This window comes from Cervus canadensis, chromosome 12, assembly GCF_019320065.1.
Source record: "Cervus canadensis isolate Bull #8, Minnesota chromosome 12, ASM1932006v1, whole genome shotgun sequence".
In the NCBI taxonomy this organism is placed as follows: Eukaryota; Metazoa; Chordata; class Mammalia; order Artiodactyla; family Cervidae; genus Cervus; species Cervus canadensis.
Genome location: NC_057397.1, coordinates 53226170 through 53246638, shown reverse-complemented (window position 1 = coordinate 53246638; position 20469 = coordinate 53226170). Strand labels below are relative to the sequence as shown.

The 20469-nt window shown below is 34.3% G+C and overlaps 1 protein-coding gene across 1 annotated transcript in view; it reads right to left on the bottom strand.

The window, feature by feature from the left end:
- EIF3E (eukaryotic translation initiation factor 3 subunit E) overlaps positions 1 to 20469 on the bottom strand; it is a 48952-nt gene that overhangs the window by 24250 nt on the left and 4233 nt on the right. Inside the window, exons 2-7 of the mRNA XM_043483491.1 lie at positions 19113 to 19227; positions 17449 to 17566; positions 13596 to 13638; positions 12444 to 12548; positions 6431 to 6556; positions 5662 to 5786 (exon numbers count right to left, since the gene is read on the bottom strand). Coding sequence (XP_043339426.1) covers positions 5662 to 5786; positions 6431 to 6556; positions 12444 to 12548; positions 13596 to 13638; positions 17449 to 17566; positions 19113 to 19227 — 632 coding nt within the window. The remainder of the gene's footprint in view (positions 1 to 5661; positions 5787 to 6430; positions 6557 to 12443; positions 12549 to 13595; positions 13639 to 17448; positions 17567 to 19112; positions 19228 to 20469) is intronic.

Below are 20469 nucleotides of genomic sequence, written 5' to 3'. Positions count from 1 at the left end.
TTGAAAAGACCCTGATGCTGGGAAAGGCTGAGGGCAGAAGGGGACGACAGCAAATGAGATGGCTGGATGGCATCACCGACTCATGGACATGGGTTTGGGTGGATTCTGGGAGTTGGTGGTGGACAGGGAGGCCTGGAGTGCTGCGGTTCAGGGGGTCACAATGATTGGACACGACTGAGTGACTGAACTGAACTGAATTAAACTTCAAGTATAAGTCAGGCACAATATTCAGAACCTTATGTAGGAAGTAAACCTGAGCTGGATCTTGAAAAACAGGGAGGCTTTGAATTGGTACAAAAAAGAAGAGAAGGGTATTTCCAGAAAGGCTAAAAAAAATTAAAAAGGCTAGACTTAGTATAACTGCAGAGGATGGATTTTTAGAGATCATCCTAAGCTAAAGCAAGTAAAACACTTGCATAAAAAACTTTTATTGTCAGGAACAATTAGAAAGTTTCGGAAAAATAACGGCAGATGGTAAGTGAGGACAAATTCTGGACACAATCTAGTTGACTGTTAACAGTAAAACTTGAAATTTCTCAGGAAATATACATTGTTTTATTTAGAAAACAAATCAAACATTCTTTTGCTAATTGAACTTATTTCTTTTTTTACAACTGGAGAGTAACGAGAGCATTGTATTACATATGCATTCTTCTTCCTAATAGCACCTACATTTGGTGGCAAAGCCTCATCTCTAATAGCCTGCGAACACTGTTCCAGCTTACACTTGATACCTTATCTTATATATCATATTACATTTAAAAGTTCAACATTTTTCAAATGTGTAAATCATCTCCATTTTAGATTCAGAATAAATTATGGCAGAAATGATAATGTATATGATGTAAGAGACTCAACCGGCACTGGCATCTAAACTTTCACTTCAAGGACAAAAGTATAAATAATCTTCACAGTACTTTTCGTACTTTAAAAAAGCCTGAAATCACAATCTATATAAACTATCAATTTAACATATACTCAATGAACCACATTAAACTGTATTCCTGTGCTATCAGAAATTAAAAACAGAAAAATATGATACTTTCTCCATTAATACCTCCTATATATCAATGACAATTGAAAAAGACATACTGACTGTAGAGACACAAATACAAATTACACACTACTTACTAAAACCTACTCTACTTAAAGAATATGCAACCTAGGAAAATGAATGAAACAATAATCTGTCAAGCCAACTGGGTGTATTCTCACATGAAAAAGTTATAATCAGGCAAAAATGAGAATATGTCATTAAGACATTACTAATGAGGAAGAAAACATGATGGCAACCTGACCCTATGGCAAATGAAAACGATAAGCACCATATTTTGGAGTAATTTTAAAGTTGTAATACTGAGTTGGGAGGATGCAAATGTTTAACATTTACTAATACATTGCTAATTTTATTTTCACTGCCTTTGTTCTATTTTTCTGTACTTTTAATCAAGGTTTTAAAAGTTGAACAAGTATTCAAGGCTATGAACTAATTTCTGAGTGCTGCTTTGGCAGGTATTTCATAATTATCAACACTTAATCTCTTTGATTCAGTTATTTATAAAACTTTTAAATACAAATGAAAGCATTAAGCCGACTTACAGAATATAGCTTCATAATTAACTATCTTAATTCTAAGTTGTTATTTCAATTATATAACCATGAACCTTTATCTTACTCTAAAATTTAAAAAACAAATCTATTTTATGTATTGTTTTCCTTTATAAAAGTTTGATTTTTTATCTTCAACAAAACTTTCTGCTATCTCAAGCACTCCCTTTATATTTCTAGTATTTATAATAAATGATTCTACTAAGGAATTAAATAGTTTTAATTATATAAAAGCCATAAGGTTGTCAAGAATGAATCCATACTATTTCTCCTTGATTTGTATTATACAATTTTTATAGTGGGTTTGAATATTTTTTACTTTTCTTGTTTACTTTCTCAAAGATGTGTTTTTAAATCAGCTCAATAATATTCCTCTCTGGATACATATGTAACGACAAAAACTACAGGAGAGTGAGTCTGCCTGTAAGGAGTAGTGTGGAAAGCCAATTCCTAAGGATCCCTGTAACTGAGTACAAGAAAACCTGTCCTTATAACCCACCTGCCAGGTATCAAGATTAGAGCCAGCTATTACAGTGTCCAATGTCTGAATCAGACTTGCTCCTTTAGGGAAGGTGCACACTCCCACTCACGACTTTAGAGATACTAATAAGTTCCTAAGACAATCTTTCAGGTTTATTAGTCAGAATGGAGGCAAAACACTACATGACAATTTTATTTTTAATCTCTTCTCATTTGAATGCATGTCTGATTAACCTCCATAAATACTGAGAAATATATCCTTAATTCTTGAATTTGAAATTCTCATAAAACATTTGTTTTCATAACATGCATGGATAGTTTAAAATTAAAGATAGGTAGTACTCATCAATTTAGTAAGAGAAAACTACCATATCAGGAAGACTTGAGAACTTGATAAAAAAATATTTAAATCAACATTGGGGGCCGGGAAAGAATGAAGATGGGAGCAAAGTGAGAGGTAGTGATCTGAAACAGAATCATAAAAAGAGAAGTATAGAAAAAAAGCAAATCTTGGAAAAGCCCACTCAAATATTTAGGGTGACATACACATCAAAACATGTTTATGACCTGGATCCTGGATAGACCTAGTGACAAAAATATTGTGGAAATGGATATGTTAATCTGATGGTGCTATTAAACATTCTAGTCACATAAATTAATATTCTATCCTGATTCCAAGTATTTATAAAGAAATCTTCTGTACTCCATAGCTTCCTATATAAATATTAAACCTATAGGGTCAGAACAATCTGGTCAATGTTTCATGTTCTTAGTCCTCTTAGCACTTCTCATAGCAAATGATGGCATGTTGAATTTATACATCAGTTTTTTTGAGGCTGGTTCAGCTTTTTTCTTTGCAAATAAACACCTAAATACTACCAAATATTGTTGTGGGCTTCCTATACCAAAAGTCAGAAAAAAATATAACATCCTTGTAGGATCTCACTTTAGTACACAGTGACTTTCCTTTTTTGACCTTTTCTAAGAGCTTACTTAATGCAACAAATGTACTATAACTTAACTTTCCAGATTACAATCTATTATTACATCCAGCAAACAGTATGCAACTATAAAATTTTGGGGCTTCCCTGGTGCCTCAGACGGTAAAGAATCCACCTGCAATGCAGGAGACCTGAATTTGATCCCTGGGTTGGGAAGATCCCCTGGAGAAGAGAAAGGCTACTCACTCCTGTATTTTGGCCTGGAGAATTCCATGGACTGTATAGTCCCTAGGGTTGCAAAGAGTCAGACAAGACTGAGCAACTTTCAATTTCCTACAAAGAGGGTTTCTTTAAGGAGGAACAGCAGCTCAGATAGAAACAAGCTTTTATGTCCGCTTTAGCAACTACTGTAAATCGAGATGGCATACCTGAATGCTATAAAACATCTCTAATAAAATAAATAACTGTAAACCATGTAAATTATAAAAAATTTTATCTCTTATAATTTACATTTAAAATTTAATGCTGGAATCATATACTGTCTTCTACCTCACTTAAGGCCATGTAGTTTTTGCTTTTTCAAGGAAAGATCAAAATAATTTCCTGTTACAAAAACTTCCTTGCCTGTGTTCAGTTTTAACAAACTGGACTAGTGTATCATGATACAAGGGCTTCCCTTGTGGCTCAGTTGGTAAAGAATCCGCCTACAATGCAGGAGATCTGGGTTTGATCCCTGGGTTTGGAAGATCCCCTGGAGAAGGGAAAGGCTACCCACTCCAGTATTATGGCCTGGAGAATTCCATGGACTGTATGGACTATGGGGTCGCAAAGAGTTGGACACAACTGAGCGACTTTCACTATCATGCAATACTGACTAAATACACTAATATTGAACTTAAGTTGTAATATTAATACAGAAAATAAGCCAAGAGATTTTTGATAAAAGTGCTTCTATTTGCCAGATTCAGGGGAATATTTAGCATTTAATGCAGAAAACACAATTCATGCCATTTAAAAATGGCTCCCTGTTTCTACATTTAAAAATTACTGGCACTTCTTGGTTGGCAAATATTTTTCATCTTTATCACCACCAATAACTTAATTTCTCTTAAATTTCAAGTTCAGATGTTCATGTTAACAACTTAACTGAAGAGGTCAAATATTTCAGTCTTAAAAATCTTAATAAACTGAGCATTTAAAGAACATGGTTGCTAATGTGATCTGTTTAGATGATTATATTTCATCAACTTATGCAAAAATATTGCTAGAGTATTACTGTCTTATTTTTAAAACTTAGAAAATCACACAAAAAAACAAAAAATAGGTTGTTCAATGTTCACTGATTTTATATTAAAAGGGTATTACACCACCAATTCCTAAACTATACTTCTGTAAAGTAAATATACATTTTAGAAAAAAATTAAAACCTTAATTTGACAGACAACAATTAGCAGAAATCAAGTGAAATGTATTAGGATCTCTATCTTAATTTAGGTGAAAAATAAAAGAAATATGTCTCAAAAAATTTATGTGTGATTTAGCCTATAATGCAGTTAAGTCATACCCAGAAACAAAAGTTAATGCAATCTTGTGTTAAATTAATAAAAGCATATGCACTGGTCACTGAAGCTAATACTGCCACTGCTTTCTATAAAGCTTAGATAAATTCTAGAATAAGCTTTCAATTTTAAACATCCAGATTTTTAAAAGGCTATGGATAAACAAATGGTAGTTATCTAAGAACAGCAGCCATAATACTATAAAACATAACAAACTACATTACTTGATAAAACCAGAGATATTTAGCTTGAAGGAAAGAAAAATAAGGAAAATTATCTTCAGGTATCTGAAATATTTTCATAAAGTAAGTCTTGTTTTCTGTTGCTCCAACCAAAATATTAAGAAATAACAGGCAGAAGATTCAGAGGCATTTATCTCAAATGGAAGAATAAATTTTAAAAAATGATTTCTACCTAATGATAGAACAGTATAGTTCACAAAGCAGTGTATTTCTTGTTACCAAAAGCTGGATGATAGAGCAAAGATGATATAAAAGGGATTCCTGGGATGTATTATCTTCCTTCCAAATCATACAGCCTAAAGCTTTCTAATTCTGAAGCTTTCATGCAAGTATGAATTACCTGGATTACTGTTACATGGAAGATTCTATTCAGTTCTTCTAGGATAAGGCCTGAGATTCTGCGAAATACTGATGCTGGTGGCCCAGGGACCACACTTAAAGAGCACTTTAAAGGGCTCGGAATATACTTTTATCAAATAATTTACTTAAGAGTTATATGTAAGCTTTTTCCATGAACAAGCACATCTACCACATGAAGAGGGGAAAAAAACATGAAAACAAATTTAAATGTTAGAGAGAAGTACATTTTAAATTTTGAAAATTCCATTTCATTTCAAATAATTAAAGTGGAAATTATACAGTGGGGACTTCCCTGGTGGTCCAATGGCTAAGACTCTGCAGCTCGGATGCAGGGGACCCAGTTCAATCCCTGGTTGGGGAGCTATATCCCACATGCCACAACTAAAAGCTCCCCCATGCCACAACAAAGACCCAGTGCAGTCAAATAAATAAACAAATAAATATTTTAAAAAATACAGTGAAATAACTTACTGTGGCTGGTAAAGGAAGAGATCAATAATGTTATCGCGCCCTTTGGGGTGATTGAAGAAAACAAACAGAGACCAATGTATGAGCCATGTCCGCTGCTGAAGAGACTGAAGTGGAGAACTCACAGACTAAAGGATTAAAAAATGTATACAAAGGAAATATTAATATATGAGAAAGAGGAAAGGGAATAAACATTGCTGATATTGGAATTTTAGTTAAAATGGTAAGTCCAATCCCCTAGACTACTCTGCTCTCCACATGACCCTTGACATTCAAAATTTCCCTGTTCTCAGAGACAAATTCAACAATGTCCACTAAGCCAATTTTACAGAGCCTCTAAGTTACACTCATTTCAGAAAATATTTTTAAATGCAAGCGCTAAATTAAATACTCCATAAAAAGGGGTTTTATTAAACACTAAAAGGAGATGAAAAATGTCTTCTACATACGACTTTCAATAAAGGGTAGCACTAAGAGTATAATGTCATTTCAACTGAAACAGGTAAAAGAGGCATTATAGCTCTAACAAAAATGAAAGCTGAGTTATTTTCTCTAAGAGCCAAAAGATGTTGGACAATTTTCTTCAAGGAGATTCAGTAAAATTAATCAACCCACTAACCCACTGTGATTTTTAAGTCAGGTCAACATTTTAGTTTAGTCTTCCTCCCTCCCATTCTTCCTTCCTTTTAAAAGTACACAGTGCTTTTCCTATCAAGAAGTATGAAGGATAAATAGAAATTTCAGAGAATCACCTTAAAAAGGTGTAACTTACATTATTATCTATGGTCTCTTTTAGCCGTGTCAGGTCTTCCATGGCTGCATCCCAATTCTGCATTAAGATTTCAGAGGCCAGTTTTCCCCAGAGTGAACTCAAAGCATTTCTATCTGTTGCTGGAACCTGTTGAAGCCATATAATTAATTAGATTCTGAATACTCTGGAGGACTAGATAATGTGTATTTTATACCCTACATATCCATCCAGCCTACTAAAAAATCTAAAGCCCTCTTCCCAAAACTACAGATATATAAGCCCTTTATTTGGATCACACTGGTTAAACTGACTCAAACAGCTTTCATTTAACTTAATTTACTAAAAATACTCAGGTCTTTGATATTCAGTCTAGATCAGAAAATAAAGAGTAACTTAAAACTAGGATACAGCACCAGTGTTTTAGCATAATCCATTTCAGATAATTTAAACAGGGTTCCCCTCGTGGCTCCAATGGTAAAGAATCTGCCTGTAATGCAGGAGACCTGGGTTCGATCCCTGGGCTGGGAAGATTCCATGGAGATGGGCATGGCAACCCACTCCAGTATTTTTGCTTGGAGAATCCCAGTGAACAGAGGAGTCTGGTGGGCTACAGTCCATGGAGTTGCAAAGACCTGGACACAACTGAGTGACTAAGTACACAGCACAGCACACACACAATTAATTAAATTTTAGAGGCGTAAATCTTTGCTGAGTGTTAAGATTCAGAAGCAATTTGTTGCTAAAAATTCCTGGAGTAAAAGATGTGGAAATAAAGACTTATGGATCTCATTTACAATTTAAAAAAAATTTTCAGAACAAAAATTTTCCAAATTATGTTACAAATGGGAAAGTCATAGAAAAGAAGGTGTATTGGCTAATAATATTAGTAATTATTAAAGGAATATGCAGTGAGCAACAAAAGTTCATTTTCTTATGCAATCCTAAAACTGTGAAAGGTAAATAAAAATTTTTAATCCTCATTAAAAAAGAGGGCAGATATGATGCATGGAGAGCATTCACTTGTTGAAAATTATACCTCTATTCATAAAAGCTATAAATTTCACACTGCAATTTTAACCTACAAAAAAAGAGAAATGAGGGCCATGCCATCTCCTCTTGCCAGAGTATCATAAACCCAAACACCTATAAGGACTAGGCTTGCCAACAAAGGTCCGTCTGGTCAAGGCTACGGTTTTTCCAGTGGTCATGTATGGATGTGAGAGTTGGACTGTGAAGAAAGCTGAGCGCCGAAAAACTGATGCTTTTGAACTGCGGTGCTGGAGAAGACTCTTGAGAGTCCCTTGGACTGCAAGGAGATCCAACCAGTCCATCCTAAAGATCAGTCCTGGGTGTTCATTGGAAGGACTGATGCTGAAGCTGAAACTCCAATACCTTGGCCACCTCATGCAAGGAGTTGACTCATTGGAAAAGACCCTGATGCTGGGAGGGATCGGGGGCAGGAGGAGAAGGGGAAGACAGAGGATGAGATGGCTGGATGGCATCACTGACTCGATGGGCATGAGTTTGAGTAAACTCCGGGAGTTTGTGATGGACAGGGAGGCCTGGCATGCTGCGATTCATGGGCTCGCAAAGAGTCGGACATGACTGAGCAACTGAACTGAACTGACTGAACAACAAAAACAAGTAAAGCCGGACTCTCAAAAAGCAAGGCAGAGAAAAGTGGGTTATACAATGACTCTGAACTGTTCTCGAGCAGCAGAAGCAAGTGAGTGTACTGGAGGCAGAATACCTTTTTCATTGAAGCATTTATATGGTGGTATTAATTATAAAGTACTATTAGTACATATCATAATTACAAGTTAAATAAAATCACATGGGCAGGACTGGAAATCCAACCACCAATAATTTTGCCTATACCACTATAAACAGCTGAACCATCTGTGCTTTAGCTTCCTCATCTATAGAATGAAGATGCAATCAGAACCCACCTCAACTGTTCTATGAGTTAGAGGACATAATACATGTAAAGAAGATTACATCATCATCTGACACATAATAAAAACTCAGAAAATGTGAGTCATTACCAAAATAATGATGAGAATAGAAATGACGATACACAGTACTATAGGTTGCCTTAACTATGAGGATTAAAACCACACCTAATTCAGACTTGGCCTATACTGAGATTTTTCCTTTGATGGCAATAACTAATTCAAATATACTGAAAAATATATAACAAACTCTTAGAACAGGCAAATTCTTAGAACAGGCAAATAGCAAAGACTAAATTTGCAAATTAAAATTGGAAACATAATGAAACCACTGGTTCTTATTATTGTTACAATTTATGTCCACAAAAAACTTGTGTATGAGTATTCATATCTTTATTTGAAACAAACAAAACCCAGAACCAATCCAAATGTTTATTAATGAAAGAATGAACAGAAAAACTAGTATATTTTCCTAGAATGTAAAGAATCAAACTTCTGATACATACAATAACACAAACACATCTCAAAAACTTGCTAGTCAAAATATGCCAGGCACAAGCTTATAAATATTCCTCTTAATATGAAATTCTAGAAGGCTACTCTAATATGGATGGAAACCAATCAGTAGATGAACAAGAGATGAGGTATGACTGCAAATGGAGACAAGGGGGCTTTCTGGGGTAAAATATTCTTTATCTTGATTTGGTGGTAGCTGCACAGGTATGTGCATGTTAAACCTTACTGAAATTAAAAACTTGACACAAATATCCATAAAACTATTGTTCAAATTACAAAAGATAAGATGTCTGATTCTTACAAAGAAATCTAAGTACTAATATTTCACTGAAATTTAAGACGTCATCAATTTTAAGGTGTATTATTTTAGGTCAATTTAGGACACATCCCAATTTTAGACGTTAAAATGGGATGAACAATGTATGAAATACACATCTTTTACAGTGACATTATCAAGCAGAACACCATCAGATCCAGATCTTCAATCAAGATTCTAAAACTCAAAATAAACAAATAAATACACTAAAAAAAAGAAACGAAAAGATTTTAAAATCCACCAAATCATCATTACTCAAACTTTCTTGAGTCAAGGAAAAGTACCTTTAAATTGAATGACAAGTACTTAAGAGTAGCAAATTTTAAAATCTGAGTGAATCACATACACAAATATGATCACAGTATCTTAAAATCACAACAGTCCCAGAATCTTAAAATTACTTTTATTTCAAATAGATATTGGATGAGGGGAGGGGTTATATATTGAAGCCAGACCAAAGACCACAGTGAGGGCAAATTCTAACAAAATAATTAAAATACTGTGCTAATAACTTCCAAAACAAAAAAATTTCCAAAATTCCTACCAAATTTGTTCCACCATTTCAATTTAAACTAATAAATTTCTTATAGTATTATTCAAAGAAGCTTCACAATCAAAGAGGGTGCATTTAAGTACTGGCTGGTAGTTTCTAAAAGCTACCAAATCTTTTAAAAATAAAAGTAGATTCTAGGGTCATACAGCTTTAATTTATACAACACTAACCTACAATAGGTCACTCAGAGAGTCAAATTCTAATCTCAGATCATAGTTACAATGGTTCTTTCATAGCTTATGTTTCCCTAACCATAGATTTAAAAGAATAATCAACCACTAGGAAAGAATTTAGAAATGAAAACAGGTCCTTTGCAAAAAAATAAAATTAAATAGCCAATAAGCAAAAACACTGATATTATTTATCCCAAATATAATACAGGATTTTTATCTTTGCTATTAAGAAGATCTCAAACAAATACATAATTTTATAATGGTGTCTATCTATAGCAAAAGAAAAACTAAAATAAACCAGCTTAAAACTTAGCTTGGTTATTCGCCTTTATCAATATGCCAACATGAAGTAATCAACTCCACGTAACTCAATTTTTCTGTGGCACAAGATGGGACAAAAACTTTAGGGTGAATTGCACCTAATTTCTGAGTACTGTCCAATCACTGTATTTTGATTCTTAACATAAAACATTAATTTTGTATCCAGACCATGGTATTCAACCACTGGAATGTCATCTGAATTCTATCATAAGGTATGCCAGGAGATGCAAAAGCTTAAGATCAATCCAGAATTTTTTAAAGATAGGAAACCAACCGAGATCTTCATATTTTACAAAAGTAAATATGAAAACTCTGAAAACTTTTTAAGTATACACCATCTATCTGAGCTACCAGGGAGGCCCCATACATGAATCACATGCAGAAAGTTTCAGACTAAACCACACTACATAAACATAATAATACTATTAAAACTAAAATATGTAATATGTTAGGATAAAAAGCTTTTTGTAGCAGTGCAGCACGTTTTTTAATTCCCAAAAGGTTCATGCATACTACTCTGGCTCAAGTCCATGTCATTACAGTTGGCTCTTCATACCAACCTGCTTTCAAGGGTGGATATGCTAGAAGAGTTTCAATATCTGGATTTCCAGCAGTTACCTTAAGTTTCCATGTCTTAGCAAAATGGCACATTCACTCACTGACCAGCAACAATAAATTTACTGTGCTAGAACTCTAACACGACACTAAATCTTCATTCTCAAAATTCACTCCCAGCATTAACAAATGATATGAATAACCAACTCTTTTCATGTACCTGTAATCATATCAGGCTTCTGATTTTACAATCCTCTTCTAAGCTGTTTACATTTCCAAAGTAATCAACTTTTGCTCTCTTAAATCCTTCATAATATTAAAAGTAAAACTGATGGAATTTTCTGATAAGCCACTACAAATTTAGCATCATCCATTACCTTCAATGCACTTGCAAGCTAACCACAGCTAAATGAATGCAAATTAAGAATTCGTTTACAAACGGGAGTAAAAGGAAAAATAAATTTTTTTTTTCAAATCAAACTTAGAAATAAAGTGAAATCTATTTCTTTGAAAGGATGGTACTTTTAAAAAAACAAAGTTGTCTTAGTAATTTTTTAAAGATGTATTTGACTTAACACCAAACTCTTCTTTCCCTTGCAAAAAAAGCAAAATTTAATTTCCTAGAAAACAACCAAAGATAGCAGCCATTGAATCTTTTCTTTGTGACATGTGGGGCTAAAAGAAAAAGGTACCAGAAAACAGAGACAGAAAGAAGGGACTGTTCCAAGGTTGGAAAACAAAAAGTCCCTGTCTTAAGAGTTCATTTCCCAACTTCTAGGATTAACTAGAGTTATCAGAGATGTAAGCAGTTTCTTACTAAACCAAAGTAACAAATTATAATTTCTCAAATGAGAGGCTAGTTAAAACGAGAATTTTGGAAATTTTAGAAGGCATTTATTAATATAATTACCTAAACAAAAGGTAGAATGAGAAAGAAATCTGTCAGTGTGAAGCCTGATTTTTCCTTTAGCTTCACACAGCTCTCTTTACCTGACAAAAGCAATGAAACTAGAACTTGTCAAATAAGACAGAACTGCTATTATCTAGCAATACCATTTAAACTCATCTACTCCCTACAAAATGGGGGAAAAAATCTGAACTTTATGGTCTAATACCTGAGGGGTGGAAGTAAGTAGAAAAAGTTACTATTAAGGCATAAAATCTTTTAAAAATATCATTAGAATTCCACAGCTGTTTAGAACAAGTTCAAGGAATACGTGCAGCATAAAACATTGAACTAAAATTAGCAATAATAGAAAAAAAATAATAAAATAAAATTAGCAATAATAGATTTACTCACTAAAAATTAAGTAATATGCCACCCACAATGTGCCACTCACTGTGCCGGGCAGTATTATTATAACAAATCTATTACATGATAGAACCCGGTTAAAATCTACAGTTATATATAAAATGACAAATTAGTGGTTCCTACTTTTGGAATTCAAGGACAAGCTAAATCTACCTCCAAATTTTGAGGCCCTGACATAAGGTTTCCTGTTTGTCTCTGGCTTTTGTTGAAAGTTTATTTTTTCTTTGGCCAATGATGGCTGAAAACTGAATGGACAGACCCAAAACTATAGACCCATTTTGAAGAACCAAGGCAACCTACAAAAGAGAGGGAAAAGGAAAAGAAAAGATTACTTACCAACACTCTAAAGAAGTAAAGATATTCTGCTGCTCCAGAGTAATTTCCACATTCATACTGGAATTTTGCATACCTGTACAGTGTATCTAAATATTCCTGCCTGAACTAAAAAAAGAAAAAAGCTTAGGTTATGCTTCTTAATTTGAGTTTTAAGATTCAAACCATTTACTCTTTCAAATGTCCCCAGATAGCAATTCTTTCAAAAACTGATCCCTCCTCCACCCAGCCCAATATCAGAAAACCACATGACCCTTAAAATATATATTAGGAATTATTGAATTTCACATTCACAGTTCTGGCCTTGAGTTATGAATTGTAATTCATTGTTGTGATACAAACTTGAATTACAGCCGAAGGTCTGATGTGTGAATCCCTTAGCTGGTAAAGGAGCTTAGACAACTACCTAGGATATGCATCCCTGTTAAGATTTTCTGATTCTGTATAAATAATGTGTACAGTAAGTTTCAGTTCTCTGCAAAAACTTGCCCCCAGAGTTTATGATGCAAACCAAGTGAAAGAGAAGAAATCTAAGAGAAAGGCTCCAAACTAGAACATTAACAAATACATCAAAACATTTTACATAGAAACTAGAAAAAGTAATCAAGCACAGTGGTCAACATGCCTGCTGTTAGAGTAATTACGTGTTAAATAAAAGATAAAACTTGAACGCAAGCCAAATAATTATATGCAAATGATTACACACACACTTTGAGTTAATGCAAGGGAAGGAGACTGGAAGATGAGTAGGCAAGCCTATAACATTCCTTTACCTGAGGATTTATAAAGGTCTTGATAATGTGAAGGGCTACTACATTCCACAAGGCAGTCAAAGTGTTACTTAATGCTATTCCTCAAGGCATTTTAATTCAAATGTAGTTCTGTTTTACCTACTCATTAATCCATCAGAAATACAAAAAGCTAACATGTTATCTAAAGGTAATTACAAGCATATTATTTTCCAATCAAGAATAATTTTTAAAAACTAAAGCTTCAAAAACATACCCCGTCGTATGTCTTTAACACTTAATCGGGAAATTACATCCTTTTCAAGCCATGAATCTAACTATTCAGCACTGTTCTTTAATTACCTTTATTACAACATGACAACTAAACAGTTTTTTTTTTTAAACAGTTTTTTAAAAGACCACTTACACCATGCTTGTCTGCCAGGTAGTCAAACAGCATCCGACCATCCCTTAATAAAAAAATTTAAAAATTACTGTATTTCACAGGCCACAGAAAACAAGTATATTCAGCTTCTATCTTATTACTCACATAAAGCCATATAATTACTTTAATATTTAACACTAAAAATAAGACTTCCAGAAATAAACAGAACATTACATGTTTTGAACATAACGAATAGGAACTCAAGGAAAACTAAAGTTTAAAATTTCACTTTGAGATTTCTTAAGCCCTAATTGAAAACCGTATGATCTGATTCACCACATGATCTCAGTTTTTCAGGTAATAAAACCAGAACATTCTGACAATTCTTATAGTGACATCAGTGAGATCTATTTAGCTAACCTACTGAAAATGACAGCTATTTGCTCTCTTGAGGACACATTTCTAATTGATAATATATTAGAACAGAGAAGGAAATAAATGTACGATACAAACAAGCACGAATTAATGCTATGTATTAATTTTGCCCCCTCCACAATGTTAGCATTTTTCATAAGGACACTGATTTGGCAAATTTATAAAACTAATAAATCATGCTTAACTTACATGCTATCTATGCTACACATTCTGCTGCTGCCGCTAAGTAGCTTCAGTCATGTCCAACCCTGTGCGACCCCATAGACGGCAGCCCACCAGGCTCCCCCGTCCCTGGGATTCTCCAGGCAAGAACACTGGAGTGGGTTGCCATTTCCTTCTCCAGTGCATGAAAGTGCAAAGTGAAAGTGAAGTGGCTCAGTCGTGTCCAACTCTCAGCAACCCCATGAACTGCAGCCTACCAGGCTCCTCCATCCATGGGATTTCGCATTCTATCAATTTAAAATTCATACCAAAGTGTCAAAAAACCCAATTTAACTTTTCTAAAATTAGCATAACTTGAGATGCTGGCAGCCTGGAAAAACACAAACTGGTGACAAAAACACCAAGGGACAAATGACAGGTGGCAAAGGTGCCTACCTTCTGTGCATTTCCAAGAATGAAACCATTCCCTTATGTTTACTGCAAGGATGAATACTGCTGCATGTCTTTGGGAGCATAATTTTACTTGAAGGTTTAATGGGGAGGGGATATGATCATATTATAATAATAAAAACACTTACAAAATTTTAACATAAAAAGATTAAAAAAATAACCTCACTTAACACTTGCTGTAGATCACAGTGAAGAACTTTGTGTTACACCCTTTATATTATAAAGTATATAATCATTGTCCTCTAGCTAACTGGGTATTTCTGGGCAAGTATGAGAAGTACAGTACTACATGTTCAATGACATTTTAAAATGGGGAATTGGCAGGGAGAGGTTATTAATGTGAAAATGAAAAGGTTATAAACTTAGATTATGATTTTAACCCACAATTCCATTCTTTCATTTATTTCCAATTTATTGTTTATTAAGACACAAAGAGTTCTCCTTTTTGAATATTTGGTGAACAAATCTATATTATCTTATTCATACCCTAATCCAATTACTTCCCAGTTATTAAGTGACTAGACTAAGCTTAGAATTTAAATCTTAAATTTTCTTTGTACCCTAACATCTAGATTATTTCAGCTGTCCCTTTGTGGGCACTTACTTGGGACTTAATTCTAAGTGTATACAAATAAACACAGACATACAGAGAAAGCTATATACAAATATATCAAAACATAGATAATAGCTTTGTAAGATATAACTATCTTTGTGAGTATATATATGCAGTATAATATGGTACATTATAGTATGGTACAGTAATCATATATTACTTGCTGCTTTTCTAAAAATATCTGGTAACACTTTCTCAAATCACAAATAGAGTCAATCACTCTAAAAATTTGGTTCAATGATGTATCATAAGAACTCAAAGTGCAACATGGTAAAATCCTGAACAACTCAAGTGAATATACTGATAGAAAACATTTTCCATGATGGCAATATTCAATTTTAGTAGAAGACTTTAAACATTTTTAATGACACAAAGGTCTTCACTTGGTAAAGTCAGAGGAAGGTAACATGCTTTCTTTGGAAACCAAACAATAAGCCTACTTCTAGCTAAGAGGAAGTCACGAATAAAAAATAACCTATCAGCTCTCCACCACCCTCCCTGGGCTGGGTAATGAGATGCAAAGTGATAAAGAGAGCTCAGGTCCTCCGTAGGCACAGAGCTTCTCAACCTCAGAACTACTGACATTTTGGGTTGGGTGATTCTTTTAGGGGGAAAGGAGGATAATGTTTGATGCACTGTAGGATGTACAGCAGCATTCGTAGCCTCTCTCTAGATGCCAGCAGCACCTCTCCAGTTGTGACAACCGAAAATGTCTCCAGACATTTCCAGAAGTCCCTGGGAAGAGGTGGAGCTGCTCAGTATAGTGAGATTTGGATTAACTGGTCAAGAAGTTCTAAAAACATTCAGTATTATCAGTTATAATTAAGGACTTCTTGGTCCCTACACAATAAGGATAAATGAAAGTAAATAGACAAAGTGATCTTTTAGACCATGAACTTTTAGACTGAGTTACTAGATAAAGCATGAATTAATGTTTGTATTAATCCAGAAAAGAGAATTTTAGAATTCAAATTAAGGAGAGGTTACCTGAAGGCAACAGAAATAAAAACAGAAATAAGCAAAGAGGACCTAGTCAAATTTATAAGCTTTTGTACAGCAAAAGAAACCATAAGCGAAATGAAAAGACAATCCACTGACTGGAAAAAATATTTACAAATGATGTGACCAACAATGGCTTAATTTCCCAAAATACAAACAGCTCATAAGGGAATTCCCTGGTGGTCCAGTGCTCAAGATTTCTCACTGCTACTGCAGGAGGAACAGGTGTGAACTCTGGTTGGGGAATTAAGATCCCACATGCCACAAAATGTGGCAAAAACAAGCAAAAAAATATGACAGCTCATATAATTCAACAACAAAGCAAGCAACCCAACTGAAAAGGGGATGAAGGTCTAAATAGATACTTCTCCAAAGAAGTCATACAGATGGCCAACAGGCATATGAAAATGTGCCCAACACTGCTAATTATCAGAGAAATGCAAATCAAAACTGCAATGAGGTACCATCTCACACCAGTGAGAATGGCCATTATTAAAAGGCTAACAATAAATGCTGGTGAGGGTGTGGACAAATGGAAACCCTCCTACACTGCTGGTGGGAATGCAAATTGGTGCAGCCACTGTGGAAAACGGTATGGAGGCATCTCAAAAAACTAAAAACAGAGCTACCATATGATCCAGCAATCCCACTCCTGAGCATATATATAAACAAAACTGTAGTTCAAAAAGATACATGAACCCCTATGTTCATAACAGTGCTATTCACAGTAGCCAAGATATGAAAACAACATAAATGTCCAATAACAGATTAATGGATAAAGATGTATATATAATCAATGGAATACTACTCAGCCATAAAATGAATGAAATAACACCATTTGTAACAACATGATTGTACCTAAATCATACTAAGCCAAAAACAGAAAGACAAATATCATGACATCACTTGGATGTGGAATCTAAAATATGACACAAATGAACTACAAAACAGAAATAAACTCACAGAGAACAGACTTGTAGGTGTGGGGGTGGGGGTGTAGGGGGAGAAGGGAGGATTAGTAGATGGAAGCTGTTATATATATAATGGACAACCAACAAGGACCTACTGTACAGGACAAGAAACTATTTTCAATATCCTGTGAAAAAACTATGCTGGAGAACACAAAATATACATATATGCATAATCAAATCACTCTGCTGTACAGCAGAAATTAACACAACATCATAAATCAATGCAACTTCAATAAGATAATTTTTTTAAAAACAAAGAAGCTACCTGGTTGACTGCATTTGCCTTGTAGTTTCTGGATCTTCAAACATCTTCACAATTGGTTCAGTTTCTGCTTGAAGCTGTTTCAGCTGTGCAACAACAGTTGTTCTTTTTTCTCTCAAAGCTATTAAAAATGCAAAGGAGTACTACAATGTTAAATTATACTGCTAACTATGAGGATGAATTGGACATTTTTCAATCTATCTAAATTGTGCACATATTTATTTCTCCCCAACATATTCATATGCCAGGAACCACCAACTTAGTAACTCCCCCAGATCCAATTTGTTTCTTTCTAGTATCACGAGGTCAGAGGGAATCCTCTTCTTATTCTCAAAGAAAACTAAGGAATATACAGATACAGTCTCAAAGAAGCTCTTGAGGAAACAATTACCTAACTCTACATTTCAGAGACTTCATTCTCGGTGTTTTTATATTCGTTGTCATTGCATTCTCTCAGGAGATTATCCCAGTTTCTGAAAAAGGCCCCAAAGGGTTTACATACATTATTGCTACAGGTTTTCAACTAGATTGAATGGAATTTAAATCCAGTCAGTAACTTCTTTCTTCACTATAAATCTAGTTCGGCCATCTCTCACAAACAATTCTATAGTTTCTTTTTACTGCATTATGAAGTCAGAGAAAACTTGCATGTAACCTATCCTGTTAGTATGTTTTAAAGTTTCAGAGAAATATTGTTAACTTTCTCACCACAGATTAAAATTTAAAGAGCTATGGTTCTTGCAGGAAATTTTAGAAGTCAAAACAGTGATTATGTTTAAGGTAATAATTTCTACGTTATATATTACCAAGTATATACTAGAAGAGTGTTTCTAACACACAGAGGGAATCTGTGATCAAATGTTGAGAAATGTCAATTTAAATAGAGCAAATTGTTATTTCTCTACTAAAGAGTTCTTAGAATCTTTTAATACTACTTGCAGTGTTTTTTTTGTTTTTAAAGAATATCTACTGGAGAAGGAAATGGCAACCCACTCCAGTACTCTTGCCTGGAAAACCCCATGGACAGAGGAGCCTGGTAGGCTACCGTCCATGGGGTCGCAAAGAGTCGGACACGACTGAGCGACTTTACATACTTGTTACTACAGAAAACAGGGATTTAGAAAACACTATACCACAGTATAGTAGTTCCCTAATTTGAGTGCTGGTCTTTGGCCAACTTTCTCTGTCTAAGTAAATCTGTGCACAAGAATTCGCATCTCTAACAAGCTCTCCGAGGTGAGCTGAAGATGCTGGTTCGGGGGACCAAGCTTTTGAGAACCATGGCTATTCTCAGATGCTTCAAGACAAAAAGGAAATCTCTAAGGCACACAAGATGCTAACTGAAAAAGTCAGCAAGCCAAAAAAACTGCAACATTCCCAGATAATTCTAAGGAAACAATCTGATTAGTAAGTACAACTTTGATGATGCATACTATGAACTGAAAGCATTTATGATCGTATTTTAAAGTACATTCACACCTTTTACGGTAAGAAAATACTCTTTTTGAAGACCTGTAGCTTTTATATTTATTACCTTTCACTCAACTTTTAAATCATTCAAATAATTATTAAAATTTCTGGCTAAAGTTCTTTTATAAATCACAAAATGTTTAATACACATGCCCTCAGCTCACATGTCAAACTTCAGATGTAATGACAAAACTTACCATGAGGAATATCATCAGAATAAAGGTTTTTGTACACATCCATAGCAAAGTCTACCATGTTGGTATCGCTAAGAAGATCCAATTTCCCTTGTAACAACTCCTTTTCATTATAGATCTGCAAAAAAAAAAAAAATTACTTTCTAATGAATAAATTGAAGTTCCCTCAAAAAAAGTAGTTAATAGTAAGACTAGTGTACCTGGAAACATATCCTGAACTATAATATTTTATCAAAATATCATATACTATTAATTCATGCTCCTACCAGAAAGGCAAGCAATTAACTTACAGAGGCAAAATATTTTGTTTACCTAACAACTTTAAAATAAAGCAAAACCATTCTCACCAACTTCTGATCTTTTATGTGTCCCTACAAGTCATCTCTTAGCTTAGAAAGAACAAGGCTATGGGTAAACAGACAACCAAGCATAGCAACCCCACTGAGGAGCACATGGGACAGCTGACACCTTCCACCATCAGGTAATTAGGATCAACTCTTAAATGTTTTACCTTCTTAGTCACTCTCACACCCACAAGATGCCTACCCATTTCTCCTTGAAGCAGTCTCTCCTTTATATTACACACACTTCTTCTCCAAATAGTTAAAATCCTTCATAATGCTTTCCATCCACACCCCTGAAACAAAACTAGCATCTATTCTGTCAATCTTGGCATAACAGGTTTTCACTTTGGCAATAAGTTCAATAAACATTAATTTAGACTGGGACCAAATAGATACATAAGCAAACTCACATAAACATGATGTGTACTGAGCAACATGTAAGGATTTTACACAACGGCATTCAGGGAGAGAGATGGTAATGTAATTCAAAAACAATTTTTAATCAAGAAGTCAAGATGATAACATTTCAGCAAAAGATTTTTGTACTAAATCTAGTTTTGCCATGCAAAGAAAAATGCAGATAATTTCTACAACATCTTACTACCCATGAAAAGAAAAGATAAAGGTGGTCAAATGGTATAGTCCTGAGAACAAATCTGAACCTTCCAAACTATATGAAGAACACCCACAAAATATTAAGAAAGACAATCCAATTGAAAATGGCTTTAAGATTTTACTAGGCACTCCACAATAGTATACCCAAATGGCCAATAAACACCAAAAAAGGTCCTCAACCTCATTAATTCCTCATTAAAAGGAAATATAAATTAAAACCACACTAAAATCTAAAAAAAACTGACATTATCAGTGTTAGTATAGATGTAGAGAAACTGAACAATTACTCTGCTGTCATAACTACAACATCTTTGGAAAACTGTTTTTACCTTCTAAAGTTAAAATATTCTTTAACCTAGCAATTCTACTCCTAGGTACCCAAAATAAATGGGTGTATACAT